Here is a 24,454-nt window from a genome sequence, read left to right as displayed (position 1 = left end):
GCATTCTCCATGGTTGTTAGAGTGGTAACTAGGACAGCTTCTGGAGTATCTGTTGAGGGATTGACGTGTTTCTGAGAGATACATATTCTGCTTTTCTTCTCGCTAAAGCGAGCCAATTAACATTTGTGCCGCTAGCGGTTTGTTTGAAGAGAAAGAGACTGTAAAAGGAAAATAATTAAGGCGTGGAATCACCGGAGATCTGGACATGTAATGGAGATGGATTTAATACACAATTTCCTTCATAAATAAGGTTTATGACTTTTTTTGTTCTGGAGTGAATGAACGAATGAGTTTTTTCTGAATCATTTGATGATCACATTGGCCCTGTAATTAGTGGGGAAGTTTCAGCTGTGTCGAAGAGAGCCTGCAATCACCGAGTCTGTGTTAAATCGTCCAAAAAGGCTTCGTACACATCTGGAATTTGCAATCTTTCATAAAAGGAACAAATTGTCCATACGATTGATTCTCCCGACTGACTGCAGCGTTTAACAGTAATAATAAATGTAAAGCTCTCTTACAGCAAGCCAGCCGCTGATTACCAAGACGAAGGACTCCACCAAAGATCCTATTTGGCTGATTTCACGTAATGAAATATTATATTAAAAACTGTACATAGATAAAGGAGAGAAAGAGAGAGAGCGAATGAAAACAGAGATAATACTAATAATCCTCCATTAGTCTAATTTTTCGCCTGTCTTATCACGGATCAGCCAAGAACTGGGAGGGCCTTACTTTACTGTATAGATTTATGTGTGAAGGTGAAGGGATCTTAAAGGCAACAGATACACGTCTATACAGACAAGACATTACACAGAGATAGCAGCTAGCTGCATTCATCATCTATTCTTAGATAAAGAGACGGCAACTCATTATCTGAACATTAAAATGTTGAAAGGCCTCGGACAAAAGGCCAAACGCCCACTCTTAGATGGTACGATAAAAATCCCCCTCATGAATAAAACTTAAAACTAAATCTGCAGTTGAGGTATTGTCGCCCAACACTGAAGGTAGTGTGTTGGGAAAGTTAAAAGTCCGCCAAAGTCTGCCACAGAGCGGGTAAAAGTGGGCAGTCCAGCAAGAGGTGGACAACTATCATTTGTGAGCCACAGCGACACCGAGGTGGGTCCATACAACAGAGGAGGTAAACGTGTTAGCCATGTATGGCCAATGCAGAGCCAGCAGGAAACCACAGAGACCCTGCGAGAGGCCCGCATGGAGGACTTCCACACATTCATAGTCTCCTTAATGCCACACAGTGTGTTGTGCGTACTGAGATTATGCCATTCCGTCTCTTAAAGTTGAAAAATGTTGTAGTGTAATAATGATCACAGGTCAGTTGTAGGAATGCCGATGTCCAGAAGCGGTTTCCATGTAGCCTGTTTGGCCAGCCTGTCAGCAAGTTCATTTCCTGGGATTCCGATGTGGCCTGGGGTCCACACAAACACCACGGAACGACTGGACAATTCCAGGACATAGATGAACTCTTGGATGGGTGCTACCAAAGGATGGCGTGGGTAGCACTGGTCGATAGCTTGTAGGCTGCTCAAGGAGTCAGTACAGAGAAGAAATGGCTCGCCAGAGCACGAACAGATGCACTCAATAGCACGACAAATGGCTGCCAGCTCTGCAGTGAAAACACTGCAGCAATCTGACAAGGAGTGCTGTTCAATATGTCCTCGATGAACATATGCAAAGCCAATGTGACCATCAGCCATTGAACCATCGGTGTAAACCACTTCATGGCACCAGTACATGTCAATAATCGAGAGGAAGTGACACCGGTGAGCTGCGGGGTTAACTGAGTCCTTAGGGTCACGTGAAAGGTCCAGGCGAATCTTTGGCCTAGGTGTACACCATGAAGGTGTACGTGACTTGACCACTTCAGACAGAAGAGATCGGACGCAAAATGCAATTGTGAGCCCTGACCTGGGCCGCCGATGCGGGAGATGAACTGCTGGGGGTGGGAAAAGGAGATCGTAATTCGGATGCTCAGGGGAAATAGGAATGTGTGCAACATAACTGGCGAGCAGTTGTGCACGTCTAACCTTCAATGGATGGACTCCGGCCTCCAGCAGGATGCTGGTCACCGGACCCGTCCTAACAGCCACAGTGGTGCACTGGGTCAGGTAAATGCAACACTGAGGGTGCCGCTGAATCACAGTCAAGGCGGGATTTAACAAGGGCTCTGCAGAACTGCAGCAGCATAAAGCGATGTGCACCCCAGTTGGTGTTGCTCAGGCAGTGGAGGGCGTTTAGGTGCTGCCAGCACTTCTGCTTCAGCTGGCGAAGATGAGGAATCCACGTCAATCAGGCATCGAAAACCTGTCCTAAGAATCGATATGTCTCCACTACATCGTCATTACGGTAAAGTTCTGATTCCAGATGAACGGTACAATGCCAACAGAAATGCACGACACATGACTTTGCAGCTGAAAGATGGAAGCCGTGGCCTAGAGTCCGTGACTGCACCTTCCGGATGGCTCCCTGCGGGCACCGCTCAGCAACACCAGCACTGGAAGAGCAGTACAAAATGCAGAAATTGTCTGCATATAGAGAAGGTGAGACGGACGGCTTGACAGCTACTGCTAGACCGTTAATGGCCACTAAAAATATAAACACACACAATACAGAGCCCTGCAGGAACCAATTCTCCTTGATAGGAAGGGAGGGAGGGGAGGGGGGGGGGGACTATGGGGGGCACCAACTTGGACATGGAAAGTACGAAGCAACAGGAAATTTTGGATAAAAATCGGGAGTGGGCCCCGGATACTCCACTCATATAATGTCACAAGATATGATGTCACCAGGTCGTGTCGTAAGCCTTTTGTAAATCAAAAAGGATGGCAACCAGGTGCTGGCGTCTGGAAAACGCTGTTCAGATGACAGCCTTGAGGGAAACTAGATTATCAGCGGTAGAGTGACACTGGTGGAAACCACCCTGGCCTGGACTAAGTAGGCCACATGACTCCAGGGCCCAGCACAACCGCCGACTTAGCATATGTTCTAACAGCTTACAAAGGACGTTGGTGAGGCTGATGGGTTGATAGCTATCCACATCAAGTTTGTATTAGCTAGGTTTGTGCACTGGAGTGATAGTGCTCTCCCACCAATGCAATGCAAAGACGCCATCACACCAGATCAGGTTGAAGATGACGAAGAGATGCCACTTTTAGTCTGAGGAGAGATGTTTGATCATCTGACAGTGGATCCAATCTGGCCCAGGAGCCGTGTCAGAGCAATGGGCAAGAGCGCTGAGGAGCTTCCACTCATTTTAGGGTTCACTGTGACATTCAGTGAACAAGTGATCTTTCCTTTCCATCTGCCGTTTGAGGGTGCAAAAGGCTGGGGGATAATTCTCTGACGCGGAGGCTCGCGCATAGTGCTCAGCAATTGCGTTTGTGTCAGTAGATAACACACCACTGATATTAATGTCAGTGACACCTGTCATGGTCTGGTACCCAAAAACACATCTGATCTTTGTCCAGACTTGGGAAGGTGACGTATGGTCAAGACGTTCATCTCCAAAATTCCTGTTTCCATCTTTTTACAAGCTGCCGAATGCAGATATGGAGCTGTTCAAAAGCTATTAGGTGCTTGAAGGAAGAGTGCCGCTTATGTCGCTGTGGAGCTCTCCAACACTCTTTAATGGCCTCAGTGATTTCCGGCAACCACCAAGGTACTGACTTTCACCAGTGGCGTCCTAAAGAACAAAGGGTCGTGTTTTCTGCTGTAGAAACGATCGCTCTAGTGACCCGCTCAACCACCACATCGAAGATACCATGTGGGGGAGATTCAACGGTGGCAACAGAGGTGAAAGCTTCCCAGTCTGCTTTGTTTAAAGCCCATCTTGGTAGATATCTGGGGGAATGGAACTAGGGGAGTGACAGGAAGATGGGAAAGTGGTCACTACCACCCAAGTCATCGTGGGCTCTCCAGTGGACAGACGGGAGAAGTCCTGGGCTGCAGAGGGATAAATCAGTGGCTGCGTAAGTGCCATGAGCAACAATGAAATGTGTGGGGGGCCCAAGTATTTAAGAGGCAGCGGTCAACTTGAGACAGTGAAATTTCGACATCTCTACTTCGGCCAGTAATCAAGATGTCACACCACAAGGGGTTATAGGCGTTAAAATCTCCCAAAAGTAGGAAAGGTTTAGGGGGTTGATGAATCAGTGCAGCCAATGTATTCAAGGGTACTACACCATCTGGAGGAAGATATACGTTGGAGACAGTTATTTCCTGTGCTGTCCTTATCCTGACAGCCACAGATTCAAGAGCAGTTCGAATGGGCACAGGTTCACAACATACAGAGTTCAGGACATAAACGCAAACTCCACCTGACACTTTATTATAGCCGCTACGGTTCTTGTAATATCCCCAATAGCCACAGAGGGCAGGGGTCCGCATTGCAGGGAACCAGTTTTCCTGGAGAGCAATGCAGAAAGCAGGTGTAAATCTTAACAGTTGCCATAGCTCAAGCCAGGTGGTGGAAGGAACCACAGCAATTCCACTGGAGGACGATGTTATCATGAGGTTGGGAAGGCATGAAGTGTGCAAGGATGCATGTTACGCCTCAGATTCACCTGCTTCCACTGATTGATTATTTGTATCCATTCCTATTGTGGATGAGGCATGAGTGAGATCCAGGTCCTCAGGGCACGCTAAGATCTCCACCTCATTCTCAGATGCAGAACTGGTAGGAAGTTGTGGTGTTGGGGTCACCGGAGGGTCCTTTTTTTGTTTGCTTGCTCTCTCGCTTCTCTTTAGGGGTGTGCTGGGAGGACTTTTCCGAAGTAGCTTCAAGCATGGAGGAAGACCGTGAAGCTCTTCGTCCCGCAGCTTTTGGCTCTTCAGCCACTGGCAAGTGTCCACTGTGGCATTAGTAGAGACCTTGGGAGAGAGGGGTCCCAAGGGACCCCTTCTGCACGAGAGGAGCCGGAGGAGGCTGTTGCTTCTCTGGCTGGCGGAGGGGACCAAAGTCCCCAGCATTTGGGTGGGGGGTGGCTTGCTTCCGAAGTAAGTAATTTGGGAGCAAAAATGGGACTGATGTATTCTGGTGGCCTGGAGGGCCCACTGCTCCTGGCACCAAGAGTGCTACGACTCGTACTTGTGATGGCGATGGTAATGTAGCTGCAGCATATGTGGACGTCAATCAAACAGGGTGTAATTGTTCAAATTTACGTTTAGCCTCTTGGTAAGTAAACTGGTTTAGGGTCTTGTACTCCATGATCTTCCGCTCCTTTTGGAGTACTGCGCAGTCTGGACAGGAGACAATGGAAGAAGATGATATACTCTGGAAAGTGTCCTTGCCCAAATAGTTGAATTGCAGGTGGAGATGCAAAGCCATGACGAGAAGAGGTTCAGGAGATCAAATCTAATAGCACTATGGATAACTCATGCATCACGTAAGGTGTCTTTCCCCATATAGCCTGCCCTGCACTTCTGTAGAATTTAGAAAGTGGCAGGTCAAACCAGAAAATGGGACCTGAACTTATAGGGCCAAAAAGTGTGAGACTCCTCGTGGTCGTCTCTAACGACAGGCAGGAATACCTCGGGCCTATTCTAACCCCTGGATCCGCAGGGAGAGGCAAATTTGCTGAAATTCGCCAATAAAATGTCTTAAATCACTGTATCTATCAACCACGCAAAGGCAGAGCATAACACTTGCTCTTCATGTTTTTGACCACACAACAGTTATTGTTCTGAAGGAATTAGGTTCTAAACACAATACTGAATACTCAAATGATACTACAACTTTGAATGAGAGAGTTTGCAAGTAGTGGGATGCAGTTAACATTAAAACTCTATTAAAAGGTCAAAGATTATTTAATAAGTTTCAATAGCCAATAACCAGGAATTCTCAACACATGCTACAGTTCCTACATCAGTTTGCAAATTGGTTAGTGAAGGAAAACTGTCAGAGTGTAATTGCTCTTGGTAAACAAACTGATTTAGCTCTTCATATACCACCCTTGCCTTGACGGTTCTGGTTGGTACTGGCTCACTGAGAGAAATAGACAGTACCTTCTAACAGGCAAGATTCAAACTGATGACATGGAAAGCACATTTGGGAATTATCATCAGATGAGTGGTGGTAATTACCATTTCTCAATTACATAGATTTTTGAGACACAATAAAAACAATGGTACAAAGCTATGTGGCATTCACATGGAAGTCACAAAAATTGGGTGATAATGTGGTTTCAATGGAAGATATTTTGTCTAATGAATCAGATATAAATGACCTTTCAAAAGTTACATACAACAAAGAGTTAAATTTATTTGTTAGATGAGGATGTGTGGCCCGTGCTTCATTACCTAAGTGGCTACTGGACAAATCGAGACTTTTAAGAAAAGTAAAAGCAATTATTGAAAAATGTATCTGGCAGATGGCGAGGAAGTGAAAGATGACTGAATTCATTTAACACCCGTTACCAGTAGACGTGGGCTGTGTTAACTTAGGATGTTATAGCCTGCGCAGCATTTATATTTTTTACTGCACAAAAATTGCTTACAGAAAAAGAAGAGTTGCTTTTTCAGGAAAGGTGCCAAAGAAATGTATTGTTTTGTGTGTGTCATAGCAACTTCCTTGGTATGATATATTTGTTGGGTAGTGTACGACAAATCACACTGTACATGACGACACTGACTATGATTGGTCCTTCAGTCAGTATTCTTTTGAATAATTATGTCAAAAGGATTAATTGCATTGTAAATATCAATAACATTACAATACTCAAGATTAAGAGAAATGGACTGAAGTTTTTTTCTGTATTTTTAAGCACAAAGAAAAAATTACTAGCTGTGCAAATATAAATTCATTGCTTACTGAATCTCTCAACCTTTTCTTAATTCCTCTACATAGAGATTTGTATCGATATTGCACAGTTTCTCTTAATTTCTAAAATGTTTCAAGACAATTTTATGAAGGGGAAAAGAGACAGTATACCATAAAAACAAGAGAACAAATATACCCTAATTAAAGTATCACACTTTCCTTTATATTTTAGGCAAGAATCTGATATATGTGGAGCTCAATATAGGCTAGCAGCTAAAAATGTGTTTTGTAATAGTATGACCTGTACTGCTAACATCATGCAAGGAGTGTAGAGGCCCTATTCCTTGGTGGCATTGTTCAAATGGCTGTCAACTGTAGTAATACAGAGATGAAGAAGCTTACACAGCATGAATTGGCAGGGGAGAGCTGCATCAAACCGATATTTGGAATGATGACCACAACAGATATATAATGGAGAGGAATCAACATATTTTAATGGCACCTGTTTCACTTAATTTTTGTGATGTAAGTTTCCATTTCCAGTTTTTAACCCACTGTGTACTACTACTGATATAGATGTTATGCATAATGACAAAATATGGGAAAATGTAAATCTGGATGGCTGGATACAAATTTGAAATTTCATCCTCCCGAATATGAGCCCAGTTTCTTACAAGTGAATTATCTTGCCCAGTTTTAATAAGGATTAGGGAAGCAATGATAGCTGTCTCGTTGGAGGGAACACCCTGGCATTCAGCTGAAGTGATTATGGTACTGATGGAAATCTTAGAACTGCTTAGCAAATGGGGATCTGACTCCAATCCTCCAAAGCACTAGTCGAATGTTTTGGATACTGTGTCATGTTGTTTGGTTTTATGCTACACGTGCAGTTAATTTAACACTTGAGCTAGTTAAAGTTCATTTCTGTTTCAGTACTAGTCTTTTTATTTAATGCTTTGGTGAACAAGAATGAGTTTTGTAATGCATACACTAAATTTTTGTCAGCCAAAGGGTCAATCCAAATGAAGTGGTCCCAGAAAAATTAAGTTGGTCACTAGACCATTTTTAAATATTTTAATTTTCTTATGTGTGGTTACCCTATAACTGAGAAGATCAAAACAGGTATTTTTTTTAAAATTACTTTTCACCTTTACTGAATGACTGCCATTTTCGTTTGTAAGCAAGCGATGATGTTTCAGTTTACATACGTTAGCAAAGATATGAAAATCTCTCCACTGGGTTAAGTTACAACATTGCAATTGACATGATTGTTTTTAGAAAAGTGTCCTCTACAACATTGTATATTACACAAAATACCGTAAATTAAAAAATAACCAGTCAAAATGACCTCCAAAGTTTGGTATCCAAATTTTAAAAAAAATCCACTTTTTAATAACAAACAAGGAGTGATTTATGAGAGTCTATTTTTTTCCTATTTCTAGCTTTCATACACTTCTAGCCTCCTACAGAGCAAGAACACTTACAAATGTTTCCTTAATTTTTTATGAATTTTTGAAATTTGAAAATTTTAATTTTTTGTGAAGTTTGGGGTTAGTTAGGTTTATTGTCAACAAAGAAGAACATTATTGCAGGGTGTGGCATTGTAGAAGTACATTATTGTTGGGAGTGACATTGTTGTAGTCAGTCTGTTCTGAAACCTCTGTTTGAGTTGATGTACATCCTTCATTGAGAGTGTAGAATTTTTATATGCTGTTCTGTGTGTAATTTGTAATTAATTTTGAGAGATTAAATGGAATGCAATAACATGGATGAACAGTGCTCTGTTGGACAGATAGCAAGTGAATTGCGTCACAAAACAGTTTACGGTTCAGTTACTAAAAACTTGAAAAATGTCAATGACAGTCTTCCAATTCATGAAAATGGTTCTAAATGCCTTGAACAAGAATGAATTAAGCTGTGGAATATTCTTAGATTTATCTAAAGCGTTTGATTTAATCAGCCATGACATATTGCTTATGAAACTAGAATGTTATGGGGTCTGGGGACTTGCCTTCAAATGGTTCAAGTCTTCTCTCTCTGATAGACAACAGAAAGTACAAATATGTCATGAAAGCAAAGAGAATCTTTCAGATTAAAAAAAAAAAAAAAAAAACACTAGCTATGGAGTGCCCCCGGGTTCCGTGTTACGCCCTCTGTTGTTCTTGGTGTACATAAATGATTTGCCAAACCATCTGACAGTTGCACAAACGGTGATGTTTGCTGATGACACTAGCATTTTTATAAAAGGATGCACTGAGGATGATCTACAGCAGAGTGTCTCTAGGACAATAAATGAGACAGGAAAATGGTTTAGTGATAATGCTTTGATCATAAATAAGGGTAAAACGGTATTCATCAATTTCAGTAATATTAAAAGTAAAGCTAGAAAAAGAGTAAAAGCTGAGTTAGGGAACTATGTTATTGCACAAGCTCCATACACAAAATTCCTCGGTATATGTGTGGATGAGCACTTGAGATGGGAAAAGCATCTAGAAGTTTTGAGTAAAAAAATTAAGTACACGCTGCTTTGTGCTAAGAATGCTTCGGGAATGCTGCAACACTGACTCATTGCTGTGTGCCTATTATGCTTACATGAACAGTTTGCTTAGATATGGTATGATCTTCTGGGGAAATACAGGTATAGCAAAACAAGCTTTCAAACTTCAAAAAAGGGCCATTAGAATAATGAACGGGGTTCCCTGCAGAGTGTCATGAAGGGAAATATTTAAATAATTTAAAATAATGTCTCTTCCTAGCTTACACATCTATGAATGTGTATGCTTTCTGAAAACTCACCAGGAAGTTTCAACATTAAATAATCAGGTTCATAACCATGAAACAAGGAACAGGGATGATTTTCACAGACACACCCACAAAGGAGCACTCTACCAAAAAAGTGTAAAGTACCAGCCCAAAATACTTTTTAGTGCATTGCCTTCTACAATAATTTAAGAATTGCATAAATTCAAGGTAGATCTTAAACAATTTTTACTAACACATAGTTTTTATAGCATTGAAGAATATCTGAATATGAAAAAGTAATATTATTTATATACACTGATATAAAATATTTGTATTTATTATCCAAGCTTTTGAAACAAATTAAAAGATAAGAAACTATATTGTAATTGACTACATCCATGCAATGTATATTGTTAACGGATGAATAAAGAGATTGATTGATTGATTTGATGAAGTTAGACAGACTTTGTTTAAATTTCGAGTAAGTTCTTCTGTAACATCTTTGTGTGAGTATCATGAGAAGAAATATATTCTAAAGTACAACCACATTTTTGGGAAATACAGAAGCGTCCGATCCCGCCCGTCTGCTTTGACCCATGACGTCACAAATATGGCGGAAACGACCATAAACCATGATTCCAATATGGCGCATATAAAGTCGGTACATACACATTATGAGGACGAAAATACATCGAAAAACAAACACACGCACTTTCCACAAAAAGCCTAACGATACTAACGAGACAAACACGGGAAATGGGGTGTTTTTGGGTGGGGGCAAACTAAATATAAACAAATTCAGACACCCTCCCACACACACAAAACCACACAAAATGACGAAAAACACCGACATCACAAAACTCCCCAAATACCAATAAAAACACAATATCATCTGGAATTGGACACTTCCCTTGATCTATATAGCTCAACAGCAGCTTCTGATCCCATAAATTAGAATCAAACACTTCCCTTGGCTTATATAGCTCAAAAACATCTCCCGATACCAATACCAACATACAAAACCACACATTGGGATCGAACACTCCCCTTGACCTGCGCAGTGTAAATTTTATCTGTCATATCCGCTCCTGAACAAAAACAACAGCCGATTAATTTTACTAAAATTCCCGCATGACGTACAGCGAACAACACTAAATTAACCTTCACACAAAATCGTTAACTCACTGAAACAAATTCCACTACAAACACAGCCGACACTCTAACAATTCTTGATAATGGGCAAAAGCAAACTGAACCCATTACACCACACAAACGAAAACCCTGAACATACCACCAGAGAGCACAACAAACCACACCACGATGACATCTACAAACACGTCACACTCACAAACCGCGCCGTCATACACGACAACACCCTTACATCACGGGTCAAAGCCAACGCTTAGGATCGGACACTTCTGTCAACCCCATTTTTGGAAGAAAGTACTGTGATCCACTTAAAGTTCATAAAAAGCATATTACTAAAGGTTTGAGGGAAATAAAACTTAAATATTTGTCCTTGTTATGTGAGAGTGAAACAGCTTCCAAAGTGAAACGTAATGCGATTCCTGAAAATTCACTGTGCCCAAATTGTTACTCAAAAATATTTGTTGTGAATCCAGAGCCTAAAAGTAAATGGGCATTTTTATTATCATAGAACAAAAGCAAAAGCTCCTATTGTTTAATATTGCATTATTAAAAATTAATAAACTAAATGAATATTGGGTGACAGTGTTAACTAAATATATGTCACAATTAAATTTTATTACAATGAAACAATAAACCATTTAAATAGGCAACAGTAATAAGATCAGTTATAGAGTAATGTGAATTATTTCCTCCTTTTCAAAAATTCATATCTTTGTTCACAGTAAGATATCAATGTTGAAATTTTTACAGTACGTTGCTATCATACAGATGTACAAACTGTGCAAAAATCATATTTTTATATTCAGTCCCACGTGAGATAGGCCTAACCCCAAACTTTGCAAAAAATTAAAATTTTCAAATTTCAAAAATTCATAAAACATTAAGGAAACATTTGTAAGTGTTCTTGCTCTGTATGAGGCTAGTAGTGTATGATATCTAACTATAGGAAAAAAATAGACTCTCATAAATCACTCCTTGTTTGTTATTAAAAAGTGGATTTTTTGAAAACTTGGATACCAAACTTTGTAGGCCATTTTGACTGGTTGTTTTTGAATTTACGGTATTTTGTGTAATAGACAATGTTGTAGCAGACACTTTTCTAAGACAATCATGTAAATTGCAATGTTGTAACTTAACCCAGTGCAGAGATATTGAAATTTTCGCTAGGCCCTAACGTCTCCAGACTGAAAAATCATCACAGGCCTACAAATAAAAATGGCCACTTCGAGTAAATGTACAAGATAAATTATTTTAAAAACCTGTTTTTAACTTCTCAAATATAGGGCAATCACATATAAAAAATTAAAATATTTTAAAATGGTAAAGTAACCATCACTGGACCACTTCATATAGATTGCCCCCAAAATGAATACACACTGTTACATTCTGTTTAACTGTTGACAGTGAACAAGTAAGTGAACAAAGATTCTTGTATGTTATTCCCTATTATTCAAGTACCAGCTGCAAACAGCATGAGCTCATCTGCATTGTCCGAGATCTGAAAATTACATTTATGAGGAACAGGAAAGTCGATACTGTAATTATGCAACCACTGTTATTTGGATTCCTGCATTTGAGAAGCAGTTGCTGACTAATGCTGAAGAAATATCCCAGAATGTTGTGATGTACAAAGCAGAACCTGTGACTAAAGTCTCTGTCTTGAGGGACTAGGGGGGGGGGGGGGGGAATTATGAACAGAAAGCACCAAAAATTGTCCATATTCAAAAAAGAAGTTTACCAAACCAACACTTCTGCAAATATGAAAGAAGGCAGAACAGTTTAACCAATTCACCAAATCATTTTACCTCAGTCTCTACTCTCCAGTCACTTCCATCCAGTAAAAGCGTTTATGACAGTACTACCTTTCAGTTAAAAAGATCGAAAGTGTCTTCCTCCGACGAACTCTAAAAAAAGATTGGAAAGCAAAACCATCTAAGTAAATCTTTATCAAAATGTAGATCAGCATCGAGGCTACCTCTTGTTCAGCCTACAGCAGCAATGATTCCAACCAAGAAAACCCTATTGACTCTGCTCAAGACAGAGCTCAGCCAACATTATTCAGAAGACTGTATAAAATGTGACATAGAAGATACAGACATGAATCAGATAAATCACCCACAAACTCAAACATTATATGCCACATGGTACAGAAAACCAGATAGAGTAAAATTTGTGTTATGGTTTTCACACGTCAACATAAAATATTCTAGTGCACATTTAATAAATTGAAACAGGATTGTGTTTGTACGATTGGCTTAAATCTGTATTAATTCTTTGTAACTTCTGTTCTACCTTTTATCCTTATGATAACACGATTTAATAGATCCCTCGTTAAGTCATGTTACGTTTGCCAAAGTTCGGTTAAGACGGCCAATGCCGACGATTCCAAGTTTTATAAACAATGAGGTTTCTGAATTGCCAGTAAAACCCTGACGTCCTTTGAATCGGATGCAAGTCTCCCTTAAATCGTTGGGATCCAGTGACACTATGTAGAAATTTGACTCTTTACATATTCTGTGAGCCCTAACTACAAAATCAAAAGCCGTTTACAAGAACAAACTCGTCCAATGAGTCGCCCACGACTGTAGGCGATGATTCAAAAATAAATTTTGTAAAGCGTGTGCAATTTCGCAAAGATCTATGTGTATATACCATTACTCCACAATCTAATTCTATTATACTTGTTTCTATATCAAATTTACTTTATTTGAAGGTTGCTTATTCCGTCGAGTATGTATGTGCGTATATAAAAAATACAAGGGACCGTTTCCTTCCGTATTTAGAAATTCTCCAGTCGAACATCTTACCATGGCAAGTTTTCTTTTGTCGTTTCCTCGCTGCCTGCTTTCCCTACCATAATAAACAATACTTCAGCACTTCCGAAATGTGGCGGCAAAACTCTGAGAGAAAACTCATATAGACATATACGTAATTGGCGGCAAAGCTAAAACGAAAACCAAAACAATGAATTCTGAACAGTTGCCTGTCGCTATTGAGCATTTTTGTTTTGTTTTTAACCCATCATCGTAGTCCTCGATTGTACTCCATTCTGAGGGATCCTTCAATTGTTCATTATTAGTCGTAATAGCATTTTTCGTAAGTGCCAATGACAGAATGCCATCTCACATCAGTATTTGACCTAGCAGGACATGTTTAGATCACATCGGAGATGTCAGAGATACTAGCTCGAAGAAGCATTTGTTTATTATTTGTTTACATGGGACCTTAGTTGTTCTAGGTGTATGTTTGTGAACTTCGCAGAAAAGTGTATGTCAACAGCATTTAACGTGAAGTAATAGGTCAATAGTGCTTACAATGCACCATTCAATGAAACTTCCTGTCTCACCTATCGTGGACAAAATGTTTTCACGATATTCGAATTTTTGTGTTTCTAAAGTTAAAAGTGCTGCGTTAAGTCGGGCATACAGCGTTTGTGCAAACAGATCTTATTCTGGCGTTGAGTTGGACCATTTACACCACGAGAAAAAATGTGGGCTTTTCTTGTTTAGTATGGGAAGAAACAAATGTTGTCAGCGAAGGCCCCTCTCCTCACAATCTTCACCGGAAATAGCGCCTCATCCGCCCATGGTTTTAAAATTTCTGTCCGAAAGCACCCCAGTGCTTTTTGCTCAAGAAAACCTAGTCCTTCTTCACGATCTGACATGTCTACCGTGGTGGGCCACGATAATTTCTTCAACTATCATACTCCGCACAGCAGTAACATTACCACTTGCTGTGTATCAGGTAATGCTGACTCTGTTATAAAGTGCTTTATAATACATAAGTCATCTAAAAAGTATATAGCTGCTAACTGTGTCAACCGTTGAAAGTAAAAGTAAAGTCTTCGCTATAGATGAGGACAGCTCATTAAAGACCGTGTAGGGTGATGAGAAGGGGATACCAATATTGAATTCGTTACATACGTGCTAAAATAATTAGGGGCTAATGTATACGTTGAATGAATAGGGAGGGAGGGGTTGGGTGGAGGATGTAGCCTTGGAATCAGAAGGGGATATGACAACTTTGTCATAATAATGCTCAATGTGATTTTGCCTGTTCATTTTGTTAAAGACACTGTGGCTTTCCATATCTAAAATAAAATATAGAATCTGTTATAAATGAATGAACAACTTCTCCAGATTTCCTTGTGTGTACACAATTAGCTTAGAAAACAGCTCAAAATTTTATGGTATTGTGTCCAGATTGCAAGACGAACAAGCCACCATGTGTCACCTATGTCTTTGGCAAATCCCACATTATCCTAAATTGTGGTATGTAGCTCATCCATTTTGGTATCAACCTGTTAATATCTACCCACAATGTAGTTTCTCCTTTATCTCATTGTAGAATGAGTTTTATCCATTACTTTGTATTGTGTGCAGGCACGTGCTGACAAAAAAGTAAACAATAAGATTTTTCCCAGTAATGCATAAGCACGCAAAATTTCTAAAAGTTGTATTACACACCTTCCATTACCTTCTCCTCCCCTACCCCTCGTCTCCCAGCACTCCTTCCCGGCATTACAGAAGTGTCCGATTCCACCTGACCCATGACATCACCAGTGTGGCAAGAAATTGTAACTTTCAGCATACACAAAATGACATCACTACACACACACACACACACACACACCAACAAATGCAACAAAAAAAGACATAATAATGCCTCACTCCAAAAATAAAATAAAACTAATGGGACAGCCGTGGAAAACTGTGGTTTAGAGCGGGGACAAGCTAAATATACAACAACAAAGTAGCACCATATGATCCCGAAACAAACAATATCCAAAGATAAATTACAGCGTTCTGCTACACTAAGAAAACCACAGGAATCCGACGTTTTCCATGATCTATATAGCTCAGCAGGTGTCGATATCAAAAGATCAACACCTACAACTCCAAAAAGTGGAATCGGACATTTCCATTGACCCATATAGCTCTATCAGAGTCCTCAGTTCAAAAATACCAAAAAGTGGAACTGAAATCCAAACACCTCAATTAAAACACAACTGACCTACCATAAATATACAACACACAAAACATCACAATTGGTGGTGGTGGTTAGTGTTTAACGTCCCGTCGACAACGAGGTCATTAGAGACGGAGCGCAAGCTCGGGTTAGGCAAGGATTGGGAAGGAAATCGGTCGTGCCCTTTCAAAGGAACCATCCCGGCATTTGCCTGAAACAATTTAGGGAAATCACGGAAAACCTAAATCAGGATGGCCGGAGACGGGATTGAACCGTCGTCCTCCCGAATGCGAGTCCAGTGTGCTAACCACTGTGCCACCTCGCTCGGTCAAATGTCACAATTACCATAGAATAAAACCAAAACAAGAGTTACTTACCAATAGAAGCCTCCGGCTGTATAAGTTGGCCACCACCCACATACAACAAAACAAAAAACAAAAATTTCCTAACACACCATCCACAACCTGTCACCCATATACCAACCCCAGTGCACCTGAATCACAACCCCAGTGCACCTGAATCACCGACCCCCCCCCCCCCCCCCCCGCCAAAAAAAAAAAAAAAAAAAAAAAAAAATTTCAATCACACTTAAAAAATTATGCAACCAAACTGGTCCTCTCCAACATAATCTCAAAACAACCTTCCCACAAACACCCAACCCCCTTAACTCACCCCCCTCGGCCTGTACATTCTCCCCATGGCACTAAAAAATCGTGAAAAATACAATAATTCTCAGGGACACACTTCCACCAGCAGGTTGGAAGAATGCCTCTCCTCCCTCCCTATAACTGATTTAATTGCCCCCCAAAACCCCTCTATTATTTTAGTATAAGCCTCAGTTTCATAATTCTTCAACTAAATACTTTTATTAACTACTGAATGATTATAGCCCCTCTTCCCGAAACTACTTTAAGACGAAAATGCATCAGAAACTATAGTGCTACCCTCCTCAATAGGTTCCTCAATAAAATGTGTCAATTGTGTTTTACTACAACTCTGAAAAACTCGAAAAACAGTATTGGCATACCCACTCCCCTAAATAATAGCCCCTCCCCCCCACATGCACAGACCAACATAGGAACTGCCCCTCCCATACTTCCTTTTATCAAACTGTAATTCATTAATTTCAACAACTACTCTGAGCCCATCCAAATTGCCCCTATACTTGACATACTCTGAACAAACCTCTCGACAAAATGAAAACCAGTTCAAAACAGTTCTCTCACTTAAGCCAGTTTCATGCACATAAAAACTTATAGATGACCTGTAACAAAAATAATAAGTGAGCAAGTCAATCTGTCTCATTTCTCAAACCAGGTATCGCGTCTAATTGACCGACAGATCTTATCATGCCGAATGCCACATAAACGTGCCCCTGGTCCGAGCTGCCGGAACTCTTGTCAGTCTCATGTTGTTGCCACAAATGTGACATCTAATCTATTCTGCAATAAGTTGAAACATCTGCAGAAATTTTATGACAGACATCGCATCATCACCCATCTGTGAACATAGTGATATGCTCGCAAATTTTGCTGTCATATCCATACTTAACAACACAGCAATAAAACAAATTAAACTTCTTTCTGCACAACAAACACAAAACCAATAAGACCTAACAAAAATGCCAAACACACAAACAAAAAAAACCCTTAATAACCCACTGAAAACACTTCCACAACCTACATTACCGCACAGACTGTGTAAACTCAGAGCTACGTTAGCGTGGTCACAACCAAAACTCAAATGAACCCAATATGGCATGTTAAACTTAGAATGTACACATACACCACCAGAGGGCACCACAAGCCCAACAACACAACATCTACAAACACAACCAACTCAAAAACTCTGCACTGTAGTGACGTCACATGAAATCATGTGGCTGGAATCAGACACTTACATTGACCCCTCCCTCCCTTACCCCTTTTCTCATCCTCTCGTCCTCTCTCCTCCACCCTAACCCATTTTCTTCATCCTGTGCTCATTGCCCCCTCATGACAGCTCTTGTGCACCCAGTTTCTCCCATATTCATTCTTCCATCCCTTTCACCCACTCAGAAGCCCTCACTCACCGCTTCCCAGCCACATCATTTCTTCATTTTTCGACACTTTCCCCCACCCAACAACTGCTCCCCCCCTCTGTCCCCACCATTGTCATCACTTTGCTGTTTTTCTCATGTATCTACTCATAGTGCACTCTGTCACTTTGCTCACCTTTTGTCCTCCTCCATCCAAATGTAACTTTATATAATTCATGTCTTACTGATATCTCTATTTTTCAGCAAGAATTTATTTAAATAATTTGATTTCAGAATCATGTACTAGCCAGATATGAAAACATACTTCAAGAAATGCCTGCTATTGTAAAGGAATTGAAAGCAGAGACGGCGTACGCTGTGAAAAAATTCCAGTGGACAGAAAAGCAAGCAAGAGTAATATATAACCGCTCAGTAAGTAGCCATGATTGAATTCTGATTGGGTGATGTTTGCTTTGTTTCATAGGTGGATGCAACATTTTTATAGACTTTATCAGGCCAATCTGAAATTTTCTGCAGACTTTTAAGGCTGTTTGTCACCTCATTCCATCCTCAAGATGGGTAGGTGGTTCTTATATTAAAGTAGAACATCAATTAACTGGAACATTTTGGGACTGAGTGTGTTTGGCTAACTGATTTCTTGGATAACCAATTGCTTAAAAAAAATTGTATCACTATCATGAGAGCAATATGAAACAGAGAGACAGGTATATGTATTAACCACAAAACTATATATATTTTATACATATGAAGCAGCCCTATAGTTTATAAAAGAAGTCCAAAATTGATTTTTGCTTCAGAACTGAGACTTGCTTTTTAGCTACTAAATCTCGCATACCTCTTAAACACAATAACTAGCAAATATAACCTTGTTTTTCAAACGACATAATAGACATCTTAAGGCAGAGAGAAGCTTCCTCACTGGATGGTCCTTTTACAATATGGCTGTCACCATGTTCTTCCTTGTTGTGACAAGGGTCTTAGTTATCAATGACACTAGCAATGATTCCATCAGCCATCAGTGTTATTATAAGTAAATTGATATCAAAAGCATACTCTTTACTCTTTTTTGTTACTTTAACTCTGGTTGTGATGTGCTCATGTGTAATAAAGCATTCTTTCCCAGAGCTTTCACCATAATTATATTTGAAATGCTCAACAAAAAGGTATGGGCCCAGGACCAGGTATAAAAACAATGTTTTTATAAATGTTAAGGAATAGGAGTCGTGCATGGAAATCCAAAGCCTTTTCATAAGTGACACATGACCGATCACTTTTTTGTTTTTGTCAGTTGATTGTTCGCACATATGTACTGCCATTTATTTTATATGTTCAGGCCTAAAAGTGAATAGCTCAGACACATCTTGACTTCCAGTACTTGAAAAGGTGATCAGCCAAGACAATTATTTGATGTGTAAATTTGCTATGAAGGTGTATTTAGTTCACATTGAACTATGGGATGTTATAGAGAACTCTCCTTTGGATCCAACGAAACTAGATGATTCTTGGAAGAAAAGAGACAGAGAACCACATTCCTGGATTGTACACTTCATTGAAAAAACAAATTATTCCCACACAAGGGACACAAAATATAATAGCAGAAGCTTGGATGGCCTCGGAAAAGTGTTTAAACGCTCTGGACTTCGACATACAGTGAACTTGCTTAAAACGTTAATCACCAGCAAATTAGAAAAATTAAATTTGGAAGATGACTAATGCAAGCGAATCATAATGAGCACATTTAAGTTAAATGAAATGAAGTTTCTGATGAGTGAAGAATTGATAAAAATGTTGCTCCTTGCTGGATTACCTGATAATTATCAACCTTGATTATGGGACTTTAAAACAGTGCCACACATGTCACCAGAGATTCTATTAAAGTAAAACTACTGCAAGACGTCAAACTTGAAGATGCAGATGGAAATGAAGAATTGGCGTTATGTGTAAATAAACAAACTTTATAGTACATCATCAAATGCTTCAAGTGCAACTAACCCAATGTGCAACTAACCCAGTCATAATGCTAAATATTGTTCTAGCACAAGGGAAAAAGGAAGGTCATAAAAAATAACTATAAAGGAAATATAACCAGGAAACGGTCAGAAAAGAGAGAGCCTTTCTTGCAGCAGATTCTATACAGTCTCATGAAAGGGAGATGTGGTATTTAGATTCTTCTGCCTCGACTCAACACTAATGATGGATGGAAGCTTCATAATACCAAGCCATGCAGCGTGGGTGGTGGTGGTTTAGTAGCAAAGACTTCTGGAAGTGTTGGTCTGACATTCTATACTTGTGATAACACTATGGAGGTAGAAGTGTCTGGCATCATTCATATACCTAACTCAGCAACAGATTTGGTCTCAGTTAGTAAAATTGTAAGTAAAGGGCATAAAGTGATGTTTAACAAAAAAAGATGGACTCATCTATGATGCAGAAGGTTAACTAATTGCCAAAGCATCACCTAAGAATAGGATCTGTTGCTTGAATACAAGCGAACTGAAACAATGCTGCTACACAAAAGGTATTTTATTCTTATGCCATCACAGGCTAGTACATGAGAATTGCAGAAGTATGCAGAAGTTGACTGAGATTTCAATGCCGCTAAATGAGGATAATGTGGCAAAAATCTACTGGTGGTAATCATTAATTCCTCACATTTATTGGTTATTTTTCAAATATAAATTTGTCTATTTTTTGAAGCAAAAGTCTGAGGTCACATAGATATTTAAAAACTTCAAAGTTATGGTGGAAAAGCAGATAGGCAGAAGTATGGAGAAATTGCAGACTTACAGTGGAAAGGTATATGCCAATGACAAACTAAAAAGATTTCTGAATTCTGTCATAATGAACTTTTTTTGCAGTTTCGACAGTGATACAATAGACTCAATCTCAATATGAGGAACATGAAAATCGGAACATGTATTCTGGAGTTCAACACGAGGCTACATCTCAAATGTCAAGCAGAGAACCAAAACCCAAGAGATGCATGACCATTTTACTTACTACTTAGAAGAAGGATTTCTAAATTAACACATTCATGTCAAAGAATGAAAATAGTGGAAAAAAGAATTCTCTACTCTAGGCTGTAATGACACATTTGAAGTGGTACAGGAACCCAGGGAACATCAACCTCTCAAGACTAAGTGGGTATTAAAGATACAGCTTGGGACTAGCAGTACACCAGAAAAATTTACGGCGCCCCAAGTAGTAAAAGGTTGCTCTCAAGTGCAAGGTATTAATTATCAAAAAACCTTCACACTGGTGGTCAGTCATGCATCTATTAGGTATCTCTTGCCTATGGTAGCTCAAGAGAACATGGAGATTGATTGCATAGATATCATCATCCCTTATCTCTATGGAGACTTTAATGAAGAAACATATGCTATTCCACCAGAAAATTTTGCAGCTCTTGGAAAAGTATGGAGGCTGAAGAAAGCTGTTTATGGACATAAACTGGCTGATCAGAATTGGAACCAAAAAATTGACGAGGTTTAATAAAACTGAAGCTGACCACATCAGACACTGAGGCATGTTGAGCCAGGTGTAATTAATATTAAACATCTGACTTCTGAAGAAATGTTAGCACATACTGTTACAAAACCCTTAAGTAATTAAAGGGAAATTCATATGAAATTGTGGCCTTGTGAAATAAATGAAGGAGTAGCTGTATATTTGAACGTCATATTGTGTGTCAATGTCAATTTAAGGGGATGTGTTAGGAAATGTAAATTGATATTTGCAGCACCTTGTTGTTACTGTTACTCTGTGGTTGTTAATGGGTTTGTGTGTGTAGTCATAAGTGTACATGTAATGATTTTCATGAAATAAAATGTTATCTCACAAAGCTTTCACCATGATTACATTTAAAATGCTCAGCAATCAGTAAAAATAACCAGGTTGATTGGCATCACATTCCAACCAGTTTGAATGTTTTCTTGGTCACAGTCTTGAAATCCAGAAGATTCTTTTATCAGTCCAGCCAGTTGTGGTACTAATTGGCTGTTTAGTGAGTCTGCAGTTACAGTCATCAGCTCATCTGATGGCTGGAGCTTATTCCAATCTATTCCTAGGGTAGTGTCCTTCACAGTAGTTCAAGTTTCTGCTGCCAAATACACAGCACCTTCAAATTAATTTGGGTGTACACTTCCCGAGGTCCACCCCCCCCCCCCCCCGCCACATCCTGTCCTAGACAGAACCATACCCGGCAATGCCTTTCTATAATACCATTTGAAGCTTTCAGTGATCCCATGATCCATTGGGTGGAGGACTGAAGTTGCATTGGGAGGCAGAGAAGGAACTTTAATCTTGCCATTTTCTCTTTCCATTGAAAACTTTGAGGGGTGACTTGGGGCATTATCGATCAACAACAAAACATTTCCAGAATTACCAGTCGCATGCTGATGCATTTGGACTTCAGAGATAAATAGTGTCAAATAATTCTGTGAAAATTTCCAGAATTACCAGTCGCATGCTGATGCATTTGGACTTCAGAGATAAATAGTGTCAAATAATTCTGTGAAAATGCTTGAATCCATCCACAAATTCTTTTGATTCTTGTAGATGACCAACAATACTTTTTGTCCTGTAAAGCACCACAGATTCTTAAGACTTCCATATGGTCAGCGAGGGCAACCTATGCATTCCGGTAACATTTCCACATATCTCAGCAGTGACGCAAGATTTCCTCATCTTATAACCAGGTGCTGACATTTCTTTCGTGGAAACTTGGGCTTTACTTCGCGTTTTCTTCCAGTGTAGACCAGTTTTATCTGCGTTGTAGACATTGCTTTGTTATAGCCTTCATTTATCAATATTTATTGAAACATTCAGCAGCTTTAGTATCAGCTAACTTTTTTCACCTTGAATGTCCACTTCCCTAATTCCATGCTTAAATTTGAAAATCACGTGCCAGCTTATAGCTGCTTTGAAACTGGTGTTACCCCCCAAGTTTCTTATTCATTTCAAGGGCTTTTTCACAGATCAAACGGCCACTTATTGGTTATCCTTGGGTATGTACCTGAATGAACCAAATGTATACTGAAGAGTCTAAATACCAGTTTCCTGCCATTTTCAACATTTTTCTGTGTAAGGTTCAATCTCCACTGTCAAGTTGACTCGCAAGTTTTGTGATGCCACTACTGTTCATTTTAATATCCAATATTATGGCATGCCGAACTCAGTATTCCACAGCTAAACTTGATTCACTAGTATCGTTCTTCAGTCAGTCTGAAGCACTGAGAACCAGTGCGAATGTTACAACTGCGGCACGATGTCGCAAGTGAAGCTCACATGCTTCTGCCTAGAGACTATCAGAGGCTCAAGTTCAAGCACATGATTACTCGCTGTAGGCAGAAAGAGGAAAAGAGCTACAGTACCAAAGAACTATCATCTGCTAGTGGAAGTGTGTGGAGTGCATATTTAAATTTGCTGACTGGAACTCTTTTTGCTTAACCAGTGTTTTGGTTGATTGATATTTGAATTATTGATGTTGTACTGTATTACTTTTATTATCAGTTTTCATGCCATAAATAAGATGTGTTGAGAGGGATGACCAACTCCTATTTGAATAGTGTCATATGAGTGTGTGTGTGTGTGTGTGTGTGGGGGGGGGGGGGGGGGCTCTTACCTTCCTAATAATTTTATAACACTTTTAATATATGGTTGGAATACACATTTTTAATCTACACTGGCACGGTGGAGCTAGTCATATGTGCGCCTGCTACCCACTTACAGAAACCAACAGGTAAAGATACAGAAATTAATCAACTGAAGAGGATATCTCTTCTCATTTTTTGTATAAAAACATTATCTGTGGCACAAAGCAATTCATTAATTTACATTTAGTTTTACATGTATAAAAGGAAAAGGCAAAGAAAGGAAAAATAATGTGATCCACTACACTTGCCCCCCACTATGCACTGGCATCTTACAGAGGTGCACAGTGTCTGAGCTTGTTTCTCTTTTTGAGGGTTGATAGCCCTGGCCGGAATGGACATAGTCTTTATTTTCAGCCATTGGAATTATCCTGTATGGTTATCAATGTGTACGGGCATGTCAGCTTCTTTTAACACTTACATACATAAGTTTTCTTTCATAACAAGTGCTTGCTGTAACCGCATAGTCCCATTGTTGTCAGTCAGTATCTGCCCTGTGTTTCGCTTGCAAATTGTCCCATCTCGTGCTCACATGTTTAGTACAACGCCAGAGTGTCCATCTCGTGCATTCACAGTAGCTTTCACTGCACAAATCCGTGAAGCTCGTGTTCAGTGGCATGATCCTCTGTGAAATCTTCGATGCTGTGACAACTGATTTCCAGAACAGTGGCCCGAGGAATTTATTTCACCTTGTCGCTCTCACTTATTCAGTGGGGACATGAGCTGTTCATCCGACATCCGTTGGCAAGGAAAGTTTCTTGCTGCTTTTACTACATTGTCGAACACAGAAAATTCATGTCACACAAAGTATTCCCACCTTTAGTTTATCACGTGCACACCCACTTATATCGTACACACACTTAACACTTTGCAGCCAGGTCTCATATGTTTTTGTGCTTTGTTTTTGAGCGTCTTTCATACAGTTGCATTACATAAAGTTTCTGTTGTGTCCTTTCCACATACTATACAAATAACATTAAAAAAATACAATTACAAAATACACTCAGTCCGTTCATTTGCTGACATGCCATTATTGTCGCTTATATACATTACAGTGTGCTTGTCATTTTGTTTTCGTACATTTTGTTAAATTACAATTTCATTACATTGTTCAATTCCAGTTATATGAGT

General features: G+C 39.7%; 2 protein-coding genes across 2 annotated transcripts in view; one reads left to right on the top strand and one right to left on the bottom strand.

Moving 5' to 3' along the window:
* The window catches only part of LOC126249616 (replication factor C subunit 5), a 113,660-nt gene extending 100,034 nt beyond the window's left edge, over positions 1–13,626 (bottom strand). Inside the window, exon 1 of the mRNA XM_049951289.1 lies at positions 13,474–13,626. Within this exon, the coding sequence (XP_049807246.1) occupies positions 13,474–13,523 (50 nt within the window). The 5' untranslated portion in view covers positions 13,524–13,626. The remainder of the gene's footprint in view (positions 1–13,473) is intronic.
* Positions 13,627–13,981: 355 nt separating this feature from the next.
* LOC126250363 (cytochrome c oxidase assembly protein COX18, mitochondrial) overlaps positions 13,982–24,454 on the top strand; it is a 79,595-nt gene continuing 69,122 nt past the window's right edge. Inside the window, exons 1-2 of the mRNA XM_049951559.1 lie at positions 13,982–14,410; positions 17,946–18,083. Of these exons, the coding sequence (XP_049807516.1) occupies positions 13,982–14,410; positions 17,946–18,083 (567 nt within the window). The remainder of the gene's footprint in view (positions 14,411–17,945; positions 18,084–24,454) is intronic.

This window comes from Schistocerca nitens, chromosome 1, assembly GCF_023898315.1.
Source record: "Schistocerca nitens isolate TAMUIC-IGC-003100 chromosome 1, iqSchNite1.1, whole genome shotgun sequence".
Taxonomy (NCBI): domain Eukaryota; kingdom Metazoa; phylum Arthropoda; class Insecta; order Orthoptera; family Acrididae; genus Schistocerca; species Schistocerca nitens.
This window is presented reverse-complemented; position numbering and strand designations above follow the sequence as displayed.